The following is a 23,152-nucleotide window of genomic DNA, read 5'->3' on the forward strand; positions in this document are numbered from 1 at the left end:
ATACTGCATACATTTTGTTTTTCACCTATTAAAAAAAAACACCATTTCTTTCATTTGCATCTAACTATATGGACGATGGCAAAGCATAAGCACAGTTAACTATTCTTACCTCTGCACGAAAAAGTTACATTAAACTGTTCCAAAGCATCAAGCCAAAGCAAAGTGTAGAAAGATATTCAAGTACATCATTAACCTTTTTTTTTTTTTTTTTTTTTTTTTTTTTTTTTTTAAATGGTAAGACATGCTGTATCACCTATGACAAGTCAAACTGTCTGTTGTGAGAAGCTAAGGTATTTCTTACACAGGGAGTAGCCTAACCTCACATTGTTCACCACATCAGTCAACATCTCTCTTGTCCCTGTTGGCAATGCTTATATCCTGCTGCTCATCTTTGATGACAATTTTGTGCCCGCATTGTTCCGCCCACCAGCATTCCCTCTACACCGGCGTTGGCAACACGGTTCAACACACGGAGCGCTCTGCTGTGAAACTCGCTGCAGCGTGGTGGCTCCCTCGCTTGCATTTGGCTTTGGTGGGCACCTGGATCTGAAAAAAATAAAAAAAACTACCATTTGGAACTATCTGTCAAGCCCCCGGCTACTCTGTTTGTATTGTTCTGGCAGGTAGCGCTGATGCTGCCAGGCGTCCTGGCTGTTGTAGCTTGGTGCGTTGGCTGCTAACGGCAGCACCACCGCTAGCCACTAGCCTGTCAGCTCCCAGCTCCCAGCAGCTCTGTCTTCATTGTCACGGGTAGCTGAGCTGGTGCTGCCGATCTGGCTTAGCGCTATCAGCAGCATCCTGAGGCTCTGACTGTCTCTGTTGCATTTCCTCAGCGGTGGACTCTGGCTCACACAAACCTACACAGATTCTGACAACATGTTAGAAAATGTGAAGTAATCCATAAAAGCCAATGTGCATGTGTAATTGGCAGCTGGCTGATCCTGGCCAAGCTCCATGTCTTGTGATGTCAGGATATACAAGTGAATGGTGTTGCTATGGTGATACAGATAACATCCGTAAGTACTGCCGGTAAAGGCATGTCATCCCTGACTAATACATGGTAGAACAAAGTGCTCCTTTAGAAAGTGCCTTTCACCTCTTCTACTGGGTCAATACAATTTAAATTTACAGTCGTCATTTATTTTAAAAAAGCTAACTACTCACTAACTGCAGGGCAAGAATATTCTAAATTAAACCAAACTGCTTAAACTCTGAGATCAGCCAAGGAGCACAAGGCGAGGGTGAGGGTGGTTTTCCCTACTCTTTCACGGGTCAAACAGTCTGCCTCATGCCCTCCTGGTTCTGGTTCTCCCTGCCTCCCTCCCTTTCCCTCCAGCCAGCCCAGCAGTATGGCTTGGGCCTCCAGCAGCGTGGTGTCGGTGTTGGCTCCCAGCGAGGGACCGGGCGGAGCAGGGAGGCAAAGCTCTGCTCCAGGCCGGAGGAGGAGCCACTGTTGCCCGGCCCCAAGCTCTGCACCTCCGGCCCGGAGCACCAACTGCAGGGAAGTCGGATCTTTAGAGGCATCAGTGTTACATTAAGAGTGGTTCGTAACCGGTATCAGTCTTCTCTTCCCCCATGAAGGGCAACCCGCCGAACAGCTCCGAATACAAGGAGAATGTGACATCATATTTACAAAAGACGGATCCTTTCTGACCATAACCCTTTGGGCAGCGATACTTCTTAGGCCTATCATGTTGGACTGAGCCAAGACTGGACATCACAGTGACTCACTAATGCCTCGTGAGTAACAAGTGGTTTTACAAGACAGGAAGGGCCGGGGCTCGTCGGTTAGCATGCTCATTTCAGTAGCTATCTCTGCAAAACAATGCATGGACATAAGAGACATAACATCAAGCCTGTTACTTCTTCACATTCTGTAGATAATGTCGGTACATTTTTTAAAAATAAGTTCTGGCAAAATTGTACACATAGCACCTTTAAGCCACAAAAGGAAGAAAAAAATAAAATCACAGTTTTTGTCGAAATAAGCAGTGACATTCGAGCTGACTTGGACAAAATCTCCGTACCTCTCAGACAAGGCTGCGACTGCAGAGTGAGTTTTCCTTCCAGACATACCAGAAGTAGCACACAGCTGTATAGTTCACCAGCATATGGATTAAATAAATACAGTCTGCACAGAGCTTGTTAACACTTGTTCACTTGGCTACAGCACACTGACACTACTGTAGCCAAACTGAACAAAACACACACACACACCCATAGCTGAGCAGTCCAACACAAGCTGCATGCACACAAAAAGGTAGCCTCACACACAAGCAAACATCCAATTTATTGGTAGATAGTATGCACAGGTTATTGTGGGAGCAAGTAGTGACGCACTCGCAGGTCTAATGGCTTGGGAAGCACACACAAACATGCACACAGACTTATATTCCCAGTGGGAAAAGGCTTTTGTTAAAGCAAGGGTTTGAGTGCTAATGTGTTACAACGCCTTGCAGGTTTTCAGGATTACTTAACTGGGTTGGATTCTCATTTAGAACCACATGCTCAGACGTGCACGCGTACGTCTATAGACTTTAGTCATATAAAAGAATCCTCTGCCTCAGAAACAGACAGGGAACAGGCTTGGAGTATAAAGTATTTCTGTGGTACAACAACACTGAAGTACTGACCCACTGGTTGTCTCTTGTCTCCTTTTAGCTATGTGGTCAGTTGCAAACCTAATCTGATTAATGGATTTCAACCCCAACTATGCTACAAACTCAGAAACAGACAGAGACGAAGATAAATTGGTAAAAGCTTTGGAAACTAGGCCGGGTCTATTACCCCTGCTTTTGCTTAGTTACTGTTCTTTATCTGATTATTGGATTTTTTTTTTTTTTCCCCTCAGTAAAACGGCACAGTAAAAAAGCAACCTCGAGTCAGCAGTGGAAAATTAAGCGGCCAGCAAATGCCAGTCAGTTTTCACAGAGTTGTCCTTAGAGGCAAACTGCATTAACAGGTGGATAGGAGGAGAGAGCGAATTTCAGAGGCGTTTAGGCAAAAACTCTCAATAAAACGATTTCCTGTTGCCATGATAGCAGGCTCAAAGGGTACGCAGTGTTCAGAATTAATATCTGATTTAGCATTTACCACTGTTTGGTACGAGTAAGCTGTCAACATTTGTCGGAGAAACTTCTCAATAAAGACACAGTGACTGTTCTGTTTTTAAATCAGATGTTTTTTACTACTTTTTTAAAGCAATTCTTTTTCTATTCTCTATTCACTAAATATTTGAAAAGTGAATTGTATGGTACATGCCTTTTTCCTGCATTAGTGTGGTGCCATAACTGAATCAGGCTATGCTTTGAGCCAGCTGGAGGCTAACATCAGCTATCAAGCTAGACAAGTTGTGTCGACTATATGGTTTAATAAGGGCGAACTGGGCTGAGAATGAGCTCCAGTTAGCAGGACTGGGGCTAGCTTTGGGACACATTCGTCCCATGGAGGTGGCTCAGAGTAGACATGCTTATACGTGGGCCCAGGTAAAGGCATTCAATATGAATTTGTCATGAGTCTGGCCGGGCAAATGTGACTACTTTGGTTTGAAACTCCTCAACATTGAGTAAAAAGTTAAATGGTGGTGGTCGGTAATTGGAAAACAAACCAGCATGCTGCCTTAGTTTGACACACACACACACACACACACACACACACACACACACACCTGTCACTTTGATTTTTGATTGATTCTCTGACCTTTAAACAAGTCGATCATTAACAAACCAACAAATTAAGTCATTAATTGCGGTGGCAGCTGGCGACACCTCCTTTATTAATCTTTGTCGGCATAATTAATAAGCCCTAATTGGAATTAATTAGAACTAATTGTTGTTTGGGATTTGGGGGACAAAGCGGGAAAACATGCTGTGTGCGTGCGTGTGAGGGGCAGAGGTTTAATGCCCTCTGTACAGAATGATGAATGGGTATTTGTTGATGTCACACACACGCACATACAGAATAAAACCTCTGTGTGTGTGTGTGTGTGTGTGTGTGTGTGTGTGTGTGTGTGTGTGTGTGTGTGTGTGTGTGTGTGTGTGTGTGTGAGAAGAACTAATAGCGGCGCGTCTTGCTGCAGAGCTGTGAGAAGATGACATAATCAGACACACAATGAACGACCTGTTGACCCATTTTTGCTCAAAGAGGTCAACAGGTAGCTTAAGTACGAACAATGACACATTTTCTCCTGAACTAGGTTCTACTGTGACTTTTGGAATTCATGTGTGTGAGGACGATCTGGGGCGACAGACAGTGAGAGGATGACAGTGAGAAAAAAAAGGAGAAAGAGATCTACTGATATAAAAGAATAAAAAAAAAAAAAAAAAAACGCATGGGGATTCACTGCCTCAGAGGAGCACAACTCATTTTCGGAGCATTACATCACAGATATACACTCTTGAATGTTTTAGTAACGTGTGTGTGTGTGTGTGTGTGTGTGTGTGTGTGTGTGTGTGTGTGTGTGTGTGTGTGTGTGTGTGTGTGTGTGTGTGTGTGTGTGTGTGTGTGTGTTTGTGTGTAGCATGCGAGTCAAACTTGCTTGTGGGCCTGACTGAATTGTCTCTACTCAACATTCCTCAGCTTTCTAAAACTCTGAAAAAATCTGCCAAATCAGACTCTTACTAGCACATCAAAGACTACGATACCACAACACCCAACACATGCGTGTACGTATGCACATGTGTGGACACACGGTTGAAGGCATGCAAACATACGCGTGCATAGACACATTGGGGGACGCACACAAACACAGACCACAGCTAAAAGCATCAGGCAGCTCAAAGGAATCCAGCCCGCCGAACAGCATCACCGAGCAAAGCCACCACACCACATAATGAAAAACATACACAAACACACACACACAAACATGCATACACACATGTGCTTAAAAGGCCTCATATGTACGTACCCAGTACCATATTCTCAGACTTGCACTATGCAAAGAGACTTTAAAATAACAGACATCCATAAAAAAACACCCAAAACTCTGATTAAATACAGAAATAAAGGTAGTTTTTTAAAAAAAGCACAAACTGATACCATCACGCACACATGAGCCTAAACACAAACTATGCCGACGAACCTCTCTTAAAGGGTTAGTTCACCAAAATTACACTCAGAGATTTTTCCTACTTAGCCCTAATGGTTTTTAGCCTCACAGTTAGCTTTATTTGAGGAGAATTGGAGAAATCCTCCTTTAAGTCATCTGCCACCCATACAGTTAGAGTGTATGGAGTTTTGTAAAACTCCATACACTCCATACAAAAACCATCTCTCTCCAGAAACAATATCCCAGTTATTGTGGATAATACAGAAACTTCACTGTGGACATTTTTACAATATTTTGACAGCATAAAAAAAGCTCACAATGACAACTGTTGAGACAGAGAAAAAAAAAAAAAAAAAAAAAAAAGCGAGCATGAGTGTGTGTGAAAAAGAGAGAGGAAACAGACGGAGAGCGCTTCAGTGTGTGTGGTGACACAGGTGTGGAAGAAATAACACAGCAGTTGTATAGGCGTGTGTGCACTTGGTACAACTGATGACGGAGGGGAAAAAATCTAAGCAGTCGCAGTGTGTGTGTGTGTGTGTGTGTGTGTGTGTGTGTGTGTGTGTGTGTGTGTGTGTGTGTGTGTGTGCATCTGTATGTCTGTGTGTGTGTGTGTGTGTGTACATTTAAAACTTTCTGATAGTCCTGTTCCAGCAATATATGGTGTGGTAGAAGAACATCATGCAACACATTACTAACAAACAGAGGTGCTTACTTACATGTACACACACTCCAACAGATGTGTCCACATACAGCACAACTCAATAAAATCTATGCAATATTTCATAAGAAACAATAGAATATCCACGTAGCTATGGCTATAATGTACCCCTCACCACAGAGATCTGCTGCTTTATGCGACACCCATACAACAACCTCAACTGTCTGCATTTGCATTTCCTGTGGTACAACAACCTGTGTCTGTGTGTGTGTGTGTGTGTGTGTGTGTGGGGGGGGGGGTGTGTGTGTGCGTTGAACGGAAACACTGGCCTGTTCAATTCATTCATCAGCGGTGAACAAATGGATTTGTAGTCAAAGTTAAAATAATAATATTTGGATTTAATTAAAACATCCACTTCATCACCCAGTAATGCATGTTCACTGTAACTAATCTAGTACTCCTCTTTACTCTTCTGATATGTATCAACTTTACTACCCCTGCAGTAAAAGTTTACAGTATTTGCAAGTCAAAATCAACACCGTTATGTCAGGGAGGTTAACTTAACAAGACACAGCTGGTAAAAACGACATATTTTACATGTGATCTGGCCGGGCCGATCGAACAGCTGACCAAGGTGCAACCAATAAACTTTACAGAGTGTAAGGAACTAATGAGCTGTGTTCCTAATGAGGTTTACTGAGCCGTGAGTGGGCACGATGGAGGAGTAAGGTAACTGTAAAAGTCTATTGCTCGATAATGTCAAAGCCATATTTCAGCTCTTTGTGGATAATAATCACACACACGGTTTTCCACCCTCACAAGTAAAGCAGCGAACACGCAGTCACTTCCTCCTACAGCGATGACTAAGAGCAGCTTTTCAGAAAAACTGCTCGCAGCGTCGTTGCTCTGCATAAACGCCATTTTATCAGCAGTCGTTGGGTCTCGGTAAACTACCCCCCCCACCCCATTCTCGCTAAAGGCAATAACGATAATCTACTGAGTCCCAAAAGCCGCTCCAGCTCTGAGAGGAGGAGATGCAGATTCAAACTTTTATCTTCCATCTAAACAAATGATGCATGCTGTTCTTTGGGTTTTTTGTTCTTTTGGGTTTTTTTGTTTAGAATCCTGCTCTTTAGCACGGACACACACACACACACACACACACACACACACACACACACTACAAACACACACATATTGTCTCAGATAATGAATAAAACTGTTGCAGTGTAGCCTTGTTAGGTTGAAATGTATTCTTTAAAAACATAATTTAACAATGCCAAAATAAATAAAGATGCTTGTGTTAAACGGAGATCTATAAATAAACAATAATTACTCAGATTGAACAATTTATAATATTATAAATAATATAACAGTAAATATGAACCCCCTGATAAAATATATCAATGAGAAGGGTTGAAATATCAAAAAAAAATGCAATAAAAGGGATTGAATCCCTCCTCGAATTACTAAATGATACTGAATCATGCAAACGTATCATTTAAACATATGATAATAAATTATACATGTCTTTGTAGTGCATATATAGTAAAGGTATTAAAAGAGATTCATTTTGCCAAATGATTTATGTCATATAATCCTAGTGATTAACTATCATATTGAGGGATTCATGCACAAATGATGACTGAATAAAGAGCTTTATTTCCTACCTCTGCTGATCATCAGGTTATAAAAACATCATGGCTGACTCCTGGCCTTGGCATCAGCTCTGTTGTAGCGGTCTGATTGGACCTCCGCGCTGCGCCGTGCCGCTCCGTCCAGCTGCAGCCAGCAGTTGGGCTACCGGCCCTCCGTACTCCACGCGATAATGGGAAGCAGAAAACCAGGCGTCAGGCCCAAACTAATATCCCTCCATTTCTTTATCAGGTCCACGTAACTCCACACAGGTCCGTGAACATCAGAGCTAAAACTGTTCAGCCTCTTTGACTTTTTGTTTAAGAAAGTCTTAAACTCCACGCAGCATTAGCGACCTTTGGTCCAGGGCTGCTGCTCCTTTTATTCTTACCAGCTGGGCAACACAGCTTTGAGTTTGATCAAGTGTGTTGTAGATCCGGGTAGGACGTATCATGCAGGAGGCCCTTTAATGCTGTCCGGTCTTTTTTTATTTATTTTGTGGGTTCTGGTTTAGGTCCTCAGTCACGGCTGTCAGAGTCAACCATCACCTTAACAACCTGGAAAATGACAGAAAGACAAATAACATTAGAAAAGTGCACACTATGCCACATTTACTGTAACATGCATGAGCCAGACATTTTGTCTATTCGACATGTACGGGAAGCAATTTTGTCCAGACATCCAAATTGACTGACTGATCAAAGGTGCACGATACGGCAAAAATATTTAGTGCCCTGCTGAGACCCCAGCCAGTCAAACTCTCTAATTGTACCAATTTTGTTTTATCACCATAGTTGACAGCTGACAAAGCCTTCCACATGTGAAGATTGTTTTTAAGGCCCCCGGGATATAGCCGAGCCGCAGATTATGTATTGTAAAACGTCAAAAATATGTGAACCATTGCCAAGGGAAGGTGTCAAACAGCTTTTCTCCAAAAGAAACCTGCTATTTTAAAAGGTTTTTTTTTTTTTTTCTCTAAAAATCTGCAATTAACAAAAGGAATGTGTTTGAAAGCTGTGAGCCATCCCACTTATCAAAAAGCATATAAAGTGAGCAAGGCCAAACTCAAGGGAGTTCAATAAATAGCAAACACTTGCTTGTGTATGCGTGTGAGAGGGAGGGAGCCTTATGGCAATTATCTATAAAACAAACACGTTGCTAATACCATATTCAAGCAGCTCACAAATACATTAAATATTGTGTTCAGTTACAGTGCGACACAAAAGCCACTGATAATACCCAATGGAATTAATCCAAATTAGAAAAACAATTACAGCAATCAGCGGCACCGGCACACACACAACTTCTCTCTTTCTCTCTTTCTCCAATTATTATTCACTCTATTTCACTATCGATCGCTTTATGGGTCAGGACAAAGCAGCCGTCAATGAGCAGCTTCTTTGAAGTAATAACGACGTTCATCGTTGCATATTAAGTCTCCAGAAGCTGCGACGGTTAACATATGTATTTCCTTTATTCGGTAATTCTAGTGTTAAATGTCAGAATCTCCAGTTCTCAGTTCCCCCTTTTGTTGCCCCAACCACAAAAATCACCCCACCCTCTCCGCCTGTACCACTCCTCTCTCTCTCTCTCTCTCTCTCTCTCTTTCACTCACTCTCTGCCACCCCTTCTTCTTCTTTCCATCCATCTCGCTTCTTTCTCCCTCTCACCGCAAATCTAAATCTGAGTCTGTATTTATACAAAGCCGTTTCCTCGGGTCAGTCAGACTAGTGTGTGTATGTGCTAATGTAGGTGTGTGTGTGTGGGTCAAAGACTTGTCTTTTAGCCACACACACACACACGCTCTTCAGAGCAGAATCTATATTTGGAACATGTTTCTTGGTCGCTAATAAAGCTATTGTTTTATCTCCTTTGTTATTCTGTATCAAACCTTCTTCCTCTAGACATGACAGAACTATTTAATGCTTCCAAAAGAAGTCAGCACTACTACCCAATAAGTTTGGATGTAAAGTAAACAAGAAAGACAGCACAAGCAAAGGAAGGGCTGTCATATTGACTATTCCAGGATACCTGTTGAGTGGTTTACCTGGTTCAGTGTGGTCCTGACCACATCCTCATCCAGGTCTAACTTTGCTTTAGACTATAGATAGAAAATGAACACACCAGCGACTTGAGAACTGGAACGTGTCATTATTTGAAATGGGATATCTGCTGTTTGAAAAGAAAAGAAAAAGAAAAAAGGGTTGCTGGCGTGAAAAGTAAAGCACATTGTGAGTCATTACTGAAATTATGAGTCATTTTAAGAGTCCCTCCCCTCTTAAAACAGTAAGTCAAAACAGTGCTGTTGAGGATATAAATATGGTCGGTAGACGTCTGGGATAAAATTATAAGACCCGATGTGACCCTGTTAAGTGTCCTCGATGAGAACATCTGATGTTTTCACTGCTAAACACACTATGACTGAACGCAAACACGCATACAAATGTTCATACTTATTCACCGATGTTTTCTCAAGGGTGTGAAATCCAAACTGTGATATCACTCTGATTGGACGTAACACACACGTGAGCTTCCGGTTATTACGTGATTGACCACATAATCGCGTTAGCCGTCTCAGCTGAAAGAAAGTAAGAACGCTTTCTACAAGAACGACAGAAAGAAAAAAGTCAATCTCATTAGCGGTGCTCACAACATGGGGAAAAGAGAAAAAAAGGAGGGAGAAGTTTTCTTTTTCCTCAAAGAGTGAGTGTGACTCTAAATATTTTCCCTGTGGAGCTGTGACTCAGGCGAGCTGCTGCTTACTCATTTATTTAAATCACTCTTTCCTTGCCCCTCTGTTTTATTCTCCTTATGCTCCTTTGTTTCACCACAATGACTTATCTCGGGGGTTTTTTTCATTCCCCTTCTCTGTGTTTCCTTCACCGTTATAACTCTTATTTCCACATCTCTCTGACTAACATCACGCTGTCTTTCCCATCAACCCCATCACTGAGCCCTCTGTCATTTTTTTATATGCCTCTTCTGTCTGTTTTTCCAACTGTCACTGCGGCTGAGACTCCGCCGCCTCCTCCTCCTCCCGCGCTCCGACCCCCTCCACGAACGTGTCTGTGTGTGTGGTCCGGTCCGGCTATAGACCGTTACATTGTCCCAGACAGGTTGGACTGCGCCACTAGCCGGCAGAGGAGGGGGCTGATGGCGAGCGGGTGGGGGTGGGGGGTGTTCCTAGGGAATGTTTGTTTTTCTGTTTCCAATTTGGTCCAGCCCGAAGGAACTCCACACTCCGCTCTGTCTCAAACACACCATTCATGACGGCCCGACGTACATGATTACACACAAATACCCACTCACTAGCCCTCCCTCGCTCACACACACACACACACACACACACACACACACACACACACACACACACACACGCAGGCATTTCATTTTTTTTTTTAACCATGAAACCAAGCCCTTTAATTCATCTTTGTTCTCATCTTTGATCGTTTTCTGATTTGTTACTGCTAATACCGTTTCGAATGACACGGCGGTCAAACTAATTACGCTTGTTCCTTCCTCGTCTTTCAGGGATTTTCTTCCCCCTTTATGTGTCTCTCTGCATTTTTAGATGTTACGTAGACAGAGTGGAGCTCCATGTTCCACCAATTAGAGCACAGGGAAAACATTGTTTTATACTCAACTCAACTGTTCCATCTGAAACGGATTATTTGAGTCATTGTTGTTGTGTCCATACAAACGTTTATCTTTTATCAATAGAAAAAAAACAGCCAGACAGACAAGACAGATAGAAGTTGGTTTTTTTTCCTAAGCGGCTTGGTTTGTTTTTTAGATGTCATGTAGTTTGGATTAACATTCCATCAATTACTCATTGGACAGACAGGAAACCACACTGTTATTTATCAAAAGCTACAAATGAAAATTAAAGGTTTATTCATATGTTTTGACTTTTTGTATTTTAAAGTGTGGTGTTAGAAAGACTAAGAAATATTTAAGCCAGACAGGAAGGCAAATATTACAAACAGACAAGCAGCTTTTTAAAAAAAAAAAAAACTAACTAATAAAATAAACTGTACAGCAAAGCTCCATCTGAAGAGAACGTGATCACACTAGTTCATCGCCGCATCTGAAAGTTATTGTTCTTTTGGGTGTGCCTGCTCTGCTTGTGTTCAAATTATATTAATCAGCGAGGGTTATCAAAAATCAAAAGTACATATGCATATAATTATTGTAATTAAAGCACATCTGAAAAGTTCTTAATTGGTAGAAATTGTTACAGCACATCTATGTTTGCATTGGATTCACGAAATGACAGGAAAGTTAAAGTAGGTCTGTTTTTTTTGTTGTTGACTCATCACTACTGCAACATGGATTTAACATCAAAAAGATGAATAGGAAACAAATGAGCAGGCAAAAAAGGGGAAGAGGAGGTACATCAGTTCTTCATTGTTACACTGAATACACTATGAAATTAACAGAAGCCTTCAAAAATATTCCAAAAATGAGCTTGGAATACATCACAAGCTAAAAGAGAGAATAAGTTTTGTTTAGTACAGTTTTGTCTAAAATAATGTGTCATCACAGCGATAACTACAGTTTTCATTGTAACCCCAACGATGATACGGATGCCACTTTAAAGCCAGATACTGATAGCTTTCTGCTATGTGTAATAATGAAAGAGAAAAACAGACACAATCATTTTACCTTGGATGGAAAATAATAACATGACAGCTCCCAGCAGAGGACGCATCAGAAAACGGACCCCACTATGAGCAGCTGAGGAGCTGCTGATGTCCGTGTCAAAACGGTGTTCTGATGGCGGTGTACGGTTACATACAGAATATGTCACAGCTCCTAATGAGTGCCTTTTGACTGATGACCCAAATTCACAGTTCAAATGGAACAGCGAAACAAATAAGTCATTGTTTTAACCGATCAGAGAATTCATCTGCAATGATAAATGTTGATTTCTAAAGCAAATAAGCCCCAAAAAAGCTCGTCTAATGTGAGGGTTCGTCTGCAAACAACAGTACAGCTGAGCAATCCTTCATCAGGTTTGTACTCATAACAGAATCATGCCAGCGATTTCACTCTCGTGAATTACATCAATCAGAAAACCTTGACGGACCAGATCTTTTCAGCCCGCTGGGGTGGAAGTTGAGGGAGTGGTTCATCTATTCATTACTGTCAAAGCAACGCCCAGAGCTTTCAAGTTTGACTCTGACACAGACCCACGTGCAAGTTGCTGACACTTCCCTGTAAAAGATATGTTCCTCTTATCGCCTATTAAATAATCAAATAGACTTCTAAATTTAGGAGAATTGTTGGTTATACCAGATCTGATGACAGTGGCGTCATTCATGCAAATACGTCAAAAACTAAAATACCAGTTTTGGAAATTATGACTATATAATAAAGATTTTACTAAGAGTATTTTGGGGGTATTTTGCTTCAGATTTCCCTGACTGGTTCTTGTGTTTCCACCCCACCCGCCCCCCCACGCTAAAAACACCACAGAAATGTGTAAATTTACATAACCTTTTTTATGAAAATCAAAACAGCTCATATTAGCCGCTCAGCATTCAACTAGTTGGCATCTGAAACTCTTAAAATGGGGAAATGAAACTATTCTTGCTGTAATGTTAAAAAAAAAATGAGATCAAGCGCGCCTCTAAAATTGCTGTGTCATATTTTTTAATTTTTTTTTTATTTACGAAAATACACTGCACAAAGTTTGCCAATGGAACAAATAAATGATTTTCAGCTTGTGAACTGGAAAGAAAATGGTTTTTGGGTCGTCTGGCCAGAGTGGCTGCTACATGTCAGAAGTTGTCGTTCTTCCAGATTGGTTGAGTGCTGTTGGTTGCTGGTGGGGACAAACTGGTCGACCGCAGTCAGGACAGCATCCGCACTCCGCCTGCATGGCCGCTGTTAATGTCTCTCCTTGATGTATGTTAGTAGCAGGAAACCCGGAGCTGCATAAATCAACACGCGACTGTTGATTTTGACCTTGCTCTCCGCAGCCAAGACCCTAATTCATCAAAAAATAATGGACGAACAAACTCTGCTTCAGTGGTAGTCGCAGGCGTAATGGAAGGAACTAGTAGCTGCATAAATCAACATGTTGATTGTTGACGCTCGCCTCGCTGTCTCTCTTCCCCCCCCCAAGAAAAAAATATGGAAAACAAACCACAGCTCTGCCAGAGACGCACACTTTACACACATACATCTGACCAGCCTGCGCGGGTCTGCCAAGCATATCTGATTATTTTAAACACACACACACACACACACACACACACACACACCCCCATGCACACACCCTTGTGCGTGTGTCACGGTTTGGTTTGTGTCTGTCTGGGTAAACTCAAATATTACGTCAGTCACACACACAAACACACACGCACGTCCACAGTTATATGTTGATACACTGGACCGTGCACATATATGCCACAAAGTCACAACACAACTCCCTTTTCTCATGTCCACACACGCACACACACACACACACACACACACACACACACACACTCACTTTCCACTCCTGGAGAATCGGACGTTTCCTGCAAGCGGTCGGCTCAACGGGAAGAAAATGTCTGGACAAACTAAAAGAGGCTCATGCACGCGTACACGTACAGACACACAACGGAACATTTTCAAGCCACAATGTTGATTTTATATTCCTTTCCAGAGCCCTTCTACCCGCACGCCGGCCAAGTGAAGCAGCGTTTCCCTGTCGAACACTACCGGGAAGCGAGACTGGGAGGTTTTCAGGGGCCTCAGTGATGTCAACGCAGCGCTGGACTCCATTCAAAAACTTTAAAGCCAGATATGATTGTGCCCTCACAGGGATTCACTGTAATTTTTCTTATGCTGCAATGAACAGATTCTTTCATATTTATCTGTGTCTCAATCAGAGATACTTGTAGTGCTTAAGAGGTATACACTTTGATATGAATGGTCGTCAAAAAAGTACAATACTGATCTCTGGCCTGAAGGCCAAAGCATCGTTCACTTTCCTGGACTGCAGCAAGGAATGTTTTCCAATGATGCGTTGATGAATTGAAAAGAAGGGTTAACTAGCTGATTTAATGCCACAGAGCCGTATCGTTCTTAACATCGTCAGGGTTTATTATCCAGATCCCACAAACCATATTTGCAGCACATTTTTACGACACATAACATGAAATGTCTGCAAGACCTCGTTGTCTCAGATCTTTTTCAGGCAGACGTTTGAGCTCCAAGTTGTTCGATGTGTAAAGAATCGCTAGAAAATTAAATCTATTCAACAGGTTTTTTTCTCCAGGTTTTGGAAGCAGAGTGACCCAGAAATGACTACAATCTTTGTTTTGCTTCCCTTTTTTTTTTCAACTGCTGCTGCCAACGGATCTGCTCAGATTTGTTGCTTTCCACCTCACACGCTGTTTTTCTTAACTCTCTTTTTCTTTCCTTCCCTCCTTCTCTCCCTTCTCCTGTTGTTTTCACCTGAGAAAGTGAACGCTGTCAAAGCCGCTTCGCTCTTCGGTGTTACTCAGGCGAGGCATGGAACACGTTGCCTCATAACCCCACATGCGTAGTAGTCTAAGTGAAGCTGTGGGCCTGTGGTGCAATATTGCTGGAATACATCCTGAGAAACAAAGCAAGAGGCGCTTGTTTTATCTTATCCTTCAAGACACGACTGCAATTTTAAAGCTGACTTAAGTACCAGGCAAGATAAAGCCGGAGCGTTTTCCTACTTCACAAACTAATCCTGAAAGGATTTTTTTTTTTTATTATTTGAAAAAGAAAGCGCTTGTTTTATCTTGTCTCGCGATAGACACATCCCCTGATATTTCCATTTTGAATTTAGTAAAGACGCACCTCAAGTATCGGAAAAGCACGCGCTTCTTATGTTTTACAGCGGTTTGAAGGTGGTGGACGTCCAAGCGACTGAAAGAACACAAGACAACGGAGGGAGTGGCCGACCGGAGAGGCTTACGGGCGATCTGTTAAGGCACGTCATCTGCCCCGGTTTCTTTAACCTCCTCCCAACTACTGCTCTGCAGACACCAAACGGACATTTTTATAATCTAATCATTTAACTCGCTGACTCGTCTTAAAGATGCCAGAGAGGGAGAAAAAAAGGAGGAACAGCAAACGGTGGAAGAGAGATACTCACAGCTAGGTGACATCAGCCACTATAGAGAAAAGGGGAGAGGAGAAGTTGTGTGTGAAGCACTAAAAAAAAAAAAAAAAAAAGCCCAAAAGCCATGTTGCAGAACAAACGCCATGCCCCCCACTGTGCTTTTCCAGCCACCCCAACACACACACACACTCACACACACACACACACACACACACACACACACACACACACACACAGTAAATTTAACTGTCAGCCGTAAAGTTTTCGACTATAGCAAGTGATCTTTTGCCCCCTCCCCCCTCCTCCCACTCCTGTGCCCATGCAAATGAGTTCCTCATCTGTCCCTCCATCCTTCCTTCTTTATTTCCTTTCCTACTCCATTTCCACCTTATTGTGTCCTTGTTTTATTTACTTTTCCTCACCTCCTTTGTCTTCCTTCCCTCGCTCCATCCATCCCCGTCTCTGTCTCTCCCCACTCCACAGGCCAGCGCTGACCAATGACACCTCTCTTTATCCCTGTTCCTTATCTTCTCCCTCCTACCTCCCCAGGAATGAAAAAGAAAAAACACCCTTTTTCCCTCTTCCTTCTCCCTTCATTCATTCTTCCTTAAACCCCCACCCCCTCTTCAACCCACACACACACACACACACACACTTGTGACTGTGGGCCTCTGACACCCACCTTCTCCTCTCCCTCCACAAAAGTCTCAAAGACCCCCAGATGTGCGCCAACTTCATTTCCATTTCAAAAAAGAACCACCTCCCTCCCTCCATCATCCATCTATCCATGCATCCACTTGATCAGACACACAGCCGACACTTCAAAAACACTGCGACACATGCACACACACACAGACACTGCTCAGCAAGTAGACTTCTTTCTTTTTCATGAGAGAAAATTGGAAGAAAGAAAAAAGTAAAACGCTGACCATGACAAATATCACTTATCAGATCGTTTAAAAGGGGAGTGAACAGTGTATAGTCATTACCAACGGAAGACTTCCTCTTTCACAAAGAATGTGGTGTTGATTTTTTTCCCTTAAATAATATTCTATAATAAGGACTGTACAATAATCCCAAAAATTACAAAAAACCCACAAAAATGTTGCCTCTCCAACCGACCTAATTGCAGCCACTTTGGTATGTTCAATAAATCTGCTCCTTCAGAGAATCTATTTTACTTTTTTACCTAAAAGTATCCTTAACTCCTATATTACTCAGTCACAATCCACTATTTTCTGTTTGTTTAGTATCAAGATTTAATACAAGACTATCTAATCAGATTAGGGTACAACAAACTATTGTTTTTTAAATCAGTTCATCTGACGATTATTTTAAAGATTCACTGATTAATTAGTTGATCTGTAAAATGTTAGAAAATACTTTAAAATGTCCATCAGGTTTTCCCAAAGTTCAATGTGAAGCCATCAAATGTCTAATTTTGTCATTAAGTTCAGACCCCAAAGATATTCACTTAACAAACATATAAGACTAATGAAACCAGAATATATTATTTCTTCTTTTGTAGTAAGTACATAATGCTAAGTAGCTACCTACAGACCTAGTCTAATGACTGCAACCCCCACACAACTGAAGGTCTAAATATGATCTGATCAATATTCACAACCGTTAGTGTTGCAGATAAAGCGCCACCGAAATTCATGAGACCTTAGCCAACAGGTTGTAGCTTACTGCCCAAAGTCAACTGTCTCATTTTACTATATATTCTATATGACAAACACATTACACTAATCTTTTTGCACCAGGACGAGATGCTACACCTTTAAATCTGCCGATTAAGCACTCTGAACTGCTGTAAGAGAAGATGAATCCCTGATTCTTTCAAAAGTTTATGTGGTTTGAAGCAAAAGCCCTGAGGGCATCAGCTCAAACTGACTGCAGGGCTGTACCCCCCCCCCGAAGCCCAGAGCTGCTACTTCAGGGTTATTTAACAGAGTCAGAAAAACCTAACACAGCCCAATCCCGCGGAGGACAGGTGAGATAGTTTGATGCATCGGACCACGTTTCACAGGGTCTTTCAGATTTTGGGCACAAATGTCAAGCTATGTCCCTGTGCTTCCCTCCCCGCTGCCGGCCAGAGTTACATGGATAAAATAACACAACAGGCCAGGCTGCCCGCTCGTGAGTTACAGCTACTCAGCCCATGCTTAATCTTCATTTTAATGTTTCTTCCATGATCCAAACTGGCCACACGGTCATAAGCACGCTGGACAAATCTCCAGAGGATGCCTGTGTGTGTGGCTATTCGCTTTAATAAAGAAAATAAAAAAAAGAGCGGACATAATAGTTGTTTAAATCATAGTTTTAATTTGACGGGACGCCATAAAAAGTCTGCCCCTTATTACACAGACAGACAAAAAACACACACACAGAGACACACACACACACACACACACACACACACACACACACACACACACACACACACACACACACACACACACACACACACACACACACACATATGAACGCTCACACTGACAGACACATGCATTGCCGGCACACAGAGTGAGGACAAAGAATACTTTGAAAAGTTACTCAGCCACCAGATGTTTTAGCCAGATCCCAGACTACAATACTAATGGGCTGTATGTGGGTGTGTGTGTGTGTGTGTGTGTGTGTGTGTGTGTGTGTGTGTGTGTGTGTGTGTGTGTGTGTGTGTGTGTGTGTGTGTGTGTGCGGGGAGGGAGCTAAAATAAGTTTAAAAGCGGCACAAATGAGTCCCATTCCTCAGCAGGTATGTAGTTATAACTAGGCAACATGTACAATTACAGATTTGAAAAGAAAATGGTGTCATATTTCACACTATCGCACACGCAAATACACACGTGAATTGTCACGATGCATTTACACTTGAAATGTAACCTAATTGCATTCTCAGAGCAAGTAAATGGAGGATTTTGACAGCGGTTACAGAGCAATCAAGCACCATCTGTTGCGTTACAGTAAAAATCTGAGAAACAGAGATTCAGAGATGAAGACACAGAATGAGGGAGAGAGAGAGAGAGAGAGAGAGAGAGAGAGAGAGAGAAAAGAAAACGGAAAAAGTGAAACGCAAAGCCACAATTTCGTCAGCTAAGAAATCTAAAGTGTGTGTGTGCACATGTGTGCGCGGGTTCTTGGTTTGACTGTTGACAGAACAGACAGTTAACCTTCAGTACAGAAATAAACAATCAGTGAGTCAATTCAATCATAACCGAGCAGAGAAGGAGACAGATTTGACCTCAACGGGTGGAGAGAAGCGCTGATACAAAAACTCATCGACCAACAATGATGAACTGGGACGAATTCTCTCCAGTAACGCAGGAGGGACACGAGAAGTTGAGCATTTCAGATGAATTCCTGATATACAGCAGGAGAGCATGTCATATTTATGAAATATATTGAGCTGCAGAGGCTTGAAATAAGCTGTGAACAGAACACATCCACTTCTGAAATACTGCTTTTCCTGCAGAAAGCTCAGATAGGTAGCTAAAGGGAAGGTGTTATGAAATACAGTTCTTCTGGCCCTCATCTGTCTGTCAAACACATTATAACTTGTCCATTAAATACAAATCTTAAAAAGGTAAAAGTGGACGATACTACCAGACAGGTAGATGTGTTGTTTCTTAGTTGGCAATTTTCCAAAAGTGCATAAAATCAAATGTCTTTCTTTTATTCAGCATCAATGGACTGTGGCATCACTTTGGAGTGAGACAGCTTTTTACAGAGGAGCAGCTTCCTCGATAATAAAAAAAAAACTCTACTTGAGAAAAGTCTCGCTGAATTAAGCCTACGGTACTGGAGGGAGACGGTTCGCTACTCTCTCCATCTGCGTGTTGCGAGGCCTTTTCAGCTTCAGCACAAAGAAGCTTGCAACATAAACCACATTCCAAATTCATGCCACTTGTGTCACTGTCACATTTTCCGTAGATAATTTTCGCTGTCTGGTCTGCTGGGTGAAAACTGGAAGAAATTACAGATAGGGCTGTGCTCGGGAAAAAACACTTGAGCACTGTATACAGAAATGTACTCATAACACCACAAGAGCATGTCGCGATCACGCTCTGTATAATCTCTTCTTCATCTCCTTATTATACTGTACTCGTAAGGAATACAGGTACTATAAACACCTTTGTGTGCCTATACTGGCTTTTGAATGGATATATATATATATATATATATATATATATATATATGTACATAATAATATAATATATAAATACATTTGGAAAGAGCATCATTAAAACTCTTCATTTAAATTCTGACCTTTTCTTACTGCTAGTTTATTTCTCACTAACACTACTTATTTTAACATACTTTTTTAATATTTCTATTTCTTAAAACAAACAAAAAGGGTTTTAAAACTAATTTGAAAGACGTCCAGATCTCTCTTGTTGTGCCTGTAGTTACTGACAACGAGCAAAGCTTTACTTAAGACAGCACGTACTCCTGATAGGGAAACACCTATCTGCCTACCTGGCAGTACATAATCTCTGACAAAACCAGATTCAAGCTGCACGTTCATCACTGTGATGGATTACCTTTCCAAGCCCAGTTGTCTTTCTCTGCAGTTAGCAAAACAAGCTTGAGTTTCCTCTTCTGTAAACTGAACCCACTGGGGTTTTTTGTTAAAGAGAGAGGAAATCAAAGAAAATGACAGCAAACAAAAAAAAAAAAAAAGTCCTGCTACCATATACACACACACACTGACATAGCAGTTGCGAGTAAATTTGGTCGACTCCACAACCCACAACCTCGTAAAATATTGCTGCTACGAGAAAGAAGCAGGATTGGATGTCATTCAAATTCACTGTGCAAAGATTCAACATTTTTTAATTCAGCAATAAATCACCTCAATTGCAAAATGTATTCCCCTTTTACGATTCTCTCTGCATGTTTTGGGTCAATATTTAACATCCAATTTTATTGTAATTCGACATTACTGTTTAATGAGGAGCTTAATATTTAAAATGTGAAAATGTTAAGAGGAAGATTTTATTGACTATTGACACAACAAGAGCTACTATGACGGTGGAAAACATAAATCAAAGTTACCTTTAACTTTAAATGCACCATCCTAGTGAAAGGCTGGAGGACAATAAATAAATACATTATTTACCATCATTGTATAATACAGAGCTTATAAAAAATAACTCAGTGCTCCCAAATGTTTCATATTAAGATCTCTTTGACACCAACATTTAAAACATGAAAGTCTGTTTAATTCCAATAAAATATGATCAGACATCCACGACCAAACACACTGTCGACTGTTTCAAGATTACATTTTTCTCCGAATGACGTTCACTCACAATCATCTGAGGTTGTTTCTACTTTTTCCCTTCGTGAGACCCTTCAAGACCCGGGACAACACCTGCAGTATAGCTTGTAAAAAGGTGAGAGCTGGAGGTGAAGAGCAACTCAAAAAATATGTAACTCACTAACTAACTGTACGATTAAAGCACAAAGTCAAATGTATCCAACGTAAGGAGAAACTACAGCTGTGCATTAAAATGTGACAAAATCAAATACAACAATCCTCTCATATTTGGAAAACGCAGTTGATTTGCTCACCATCAAGTTAAACCATCATCAATTAGAGCTTCATGTATTTGAAAGTTAATTAAACGCAGCCTTGGAACAAATCATGCTCCGCGTTTAACATAAGGTCTAAAGTCATATGAGCGGTGCTTGATAACGTCTGGGTGCACAGGAAACGTACGTGTTGAGTATACTGCTGAGTCAAAGCAGTCAGAACACACATCACACAACAAGGCGGCAGCTTTTTTCAGACCAGCGTGCTTTCTGGTTTACCAGCTCGGGAGGCAAAGTTGTGTCGCTGTTAAAAAAGGTTTCCAAATCTTTCTGGTACCACAAAAAAAAAACAGAACCAATGTCATCTACCATGTGTTACCCAGGTTTGACTGATAGACAGAGAGGTAAAAAAGGAGCAAACAGGTGTTGTTTGTTGACACCGTTTGGTAACAGCTTAGTCTTTACAACCTCAAAAACAAATTGCTACCTGTGTCATCACCTTCTACTGGTGCCACAATCTGCTCCAGCACCACTTTTATCAGTCCCCAGTGTATCGTGACAGAGGGATTATTTACTCTCAGATCAAAAGGGAGAAAAATTGTCCCATATTTAGGATTTGTCTGTCCCCCGCCCCGACAAAAAGAAGGAACCATTTGACCCTAAACCAGGACCATGTGCTCGTTATCTGAAGCAGGCCGTCTAAAAGACAGGCTTATAGAGACCAAAGACATTAGAGACAAACTCAAGCCTAAACAAGGCTGTGCTAACCACAGACGCAGAGTGGAGATGACATTTTGGGCATTTAGCAGACACTCTTTTCCAGAGTGACTTCCAGTAACTGCAATCCGGCTCAAATCCGTGTATCAGCCATGTTACAAGCAGCTGAAATAAAGCACATTAGAGAGCCAGAACAATGTGGCCAGGCAGTAAAATAAGATCAAGACAATTGTGTCCTTGAGATACGAGCAAAAACAAGAGACTGCACGGTATAGAAGTGAGAGCTACAGAGCTATGAGCCAAGAGAGCCAGAAGCCTTGCAAAAAGGTTTTTTTTTTTTCCCTTTCTTTAAATAAACTATCCGTGACAAATGGATGTTTTCCTTTATCTGAACTGCAGGCAGGGTTGAGATGAATAACGGCTGATTTGCTCTAATACTGTAGATGCTATCTTTCCCTGCTTATTGGAAACAAGTGAGTTAAGACAGTTCACGTTCATAAATAAACGGGTTCAGAAAAATAGAAATAGATGGGAGCAGTGCGTCCACATGGAGAAAGATACTTGAAAATATTCAGGTCTTCTTCGGTTTAAACACTTTATAATCGATTTAATATGATGGGCACAGAAATAATAATCACAGGAGCTTAATGGTGAGGTAAGGAGGTATTCAGTATATGTCAGCTGTGAACACTTGTGCTGTATTATTTGAGCAAAGTGTTCCATACAATTATCTGACACATCAAAATACACAAAAGGAAAAGACCTTAAATGAAAACACTGAAATCAAAGTTTTAAACAATCACTCCAGGTGCCACTTCAGTCACAACTGGTTCATTCCTTTATTGTCTTAACAAATCAAACTGTTCAGCTCAACTGATTTTAGGAGGGCTGCTATCTCCTTAAATAAGCAAGACAGCTGTTTTTCACTTTCACACACACTCATCTGTGGCGAGCAACGCAGGTCTGTGAATGGGATTATTTGCTAGCAGGTTGATATGCCTTCCACTCACAGATTAAAAAAAGAAGAAGCAGAGATTAACGGAGATCAGGCCTTTGTTCCTTGTGCTGAACATTACAACAAGCTGAAACAGGACACAAAACTCTGGGAAAGGACACGCGTCAGTCCGGACCAGAGAGAAAGAGACAGCAGGGAGTGAGGTTAGCGCAGGAATTATTACATGAAATCACTTTACTAATGAAAGATTTTAGCAGGTAAAGTAAGGCAAATAAAATACATAACCTCGTCCAAAACTCCTACAGTATCGGGTAGAGGTTTGGCATGAGTTGTATAAACTTCTTGATGTCTGGGTTCTTAAGTAGCGTAGGTGAGGTTATTCATTTTTCTGTGTAACAGTAAGGTGTGTACGACTTCATTCGCCATTTACAAAGAATGTTGTTTCCATATTTATATCATTTACAATTTTTTCATGCTTTCTTTGGCAATAATTACGGCTGAGAGATATGGCCAAAA

General features: G+C 41.4%; 1 protein-coding gene across 1 annotated transcript in view; it reads right to left on the reverse strand.

The window, feature by feature from the left end:
• Positions 1-23,152, reverse strand: part of LOC129097647 (zinc finger transcription factor Trps1-like) — a 59,666-nt gene that overhangs the window by 32,808 nt on the left and 3,706 nt on the right. Inside the window, exon 2 of the mRNA XM_054606555.1 lies at positions 7,376-7,897. Coding sequence (XP_054462530.1) covers positions 7,376-7,388 — 13 coding nt within the window. The 5' untranslated portion in view covers positions 7,389-7,897. The remainder of the gene's footprint in view (positions 1-7,375; positions 7,898-23,152) is intronic.

Source organism: Anoplopoma fimbria, chromosome 10, assembly GCF_027596085.1.
Source record: "Anoplopoma fimbria isolate UVic2021 breed Golden Eagle Sablefish chromosome 10, Afim_UVic_2022, whole genome shotgun sequence".
Classification (NCBI taxonomy): domain Eukaryota; kingdom Metazoa; phylum Chordata; class Actinopteri; order Perciformes; family Anoplopomatidae; genus Anoplopoma; species Anoplopoma fimbria.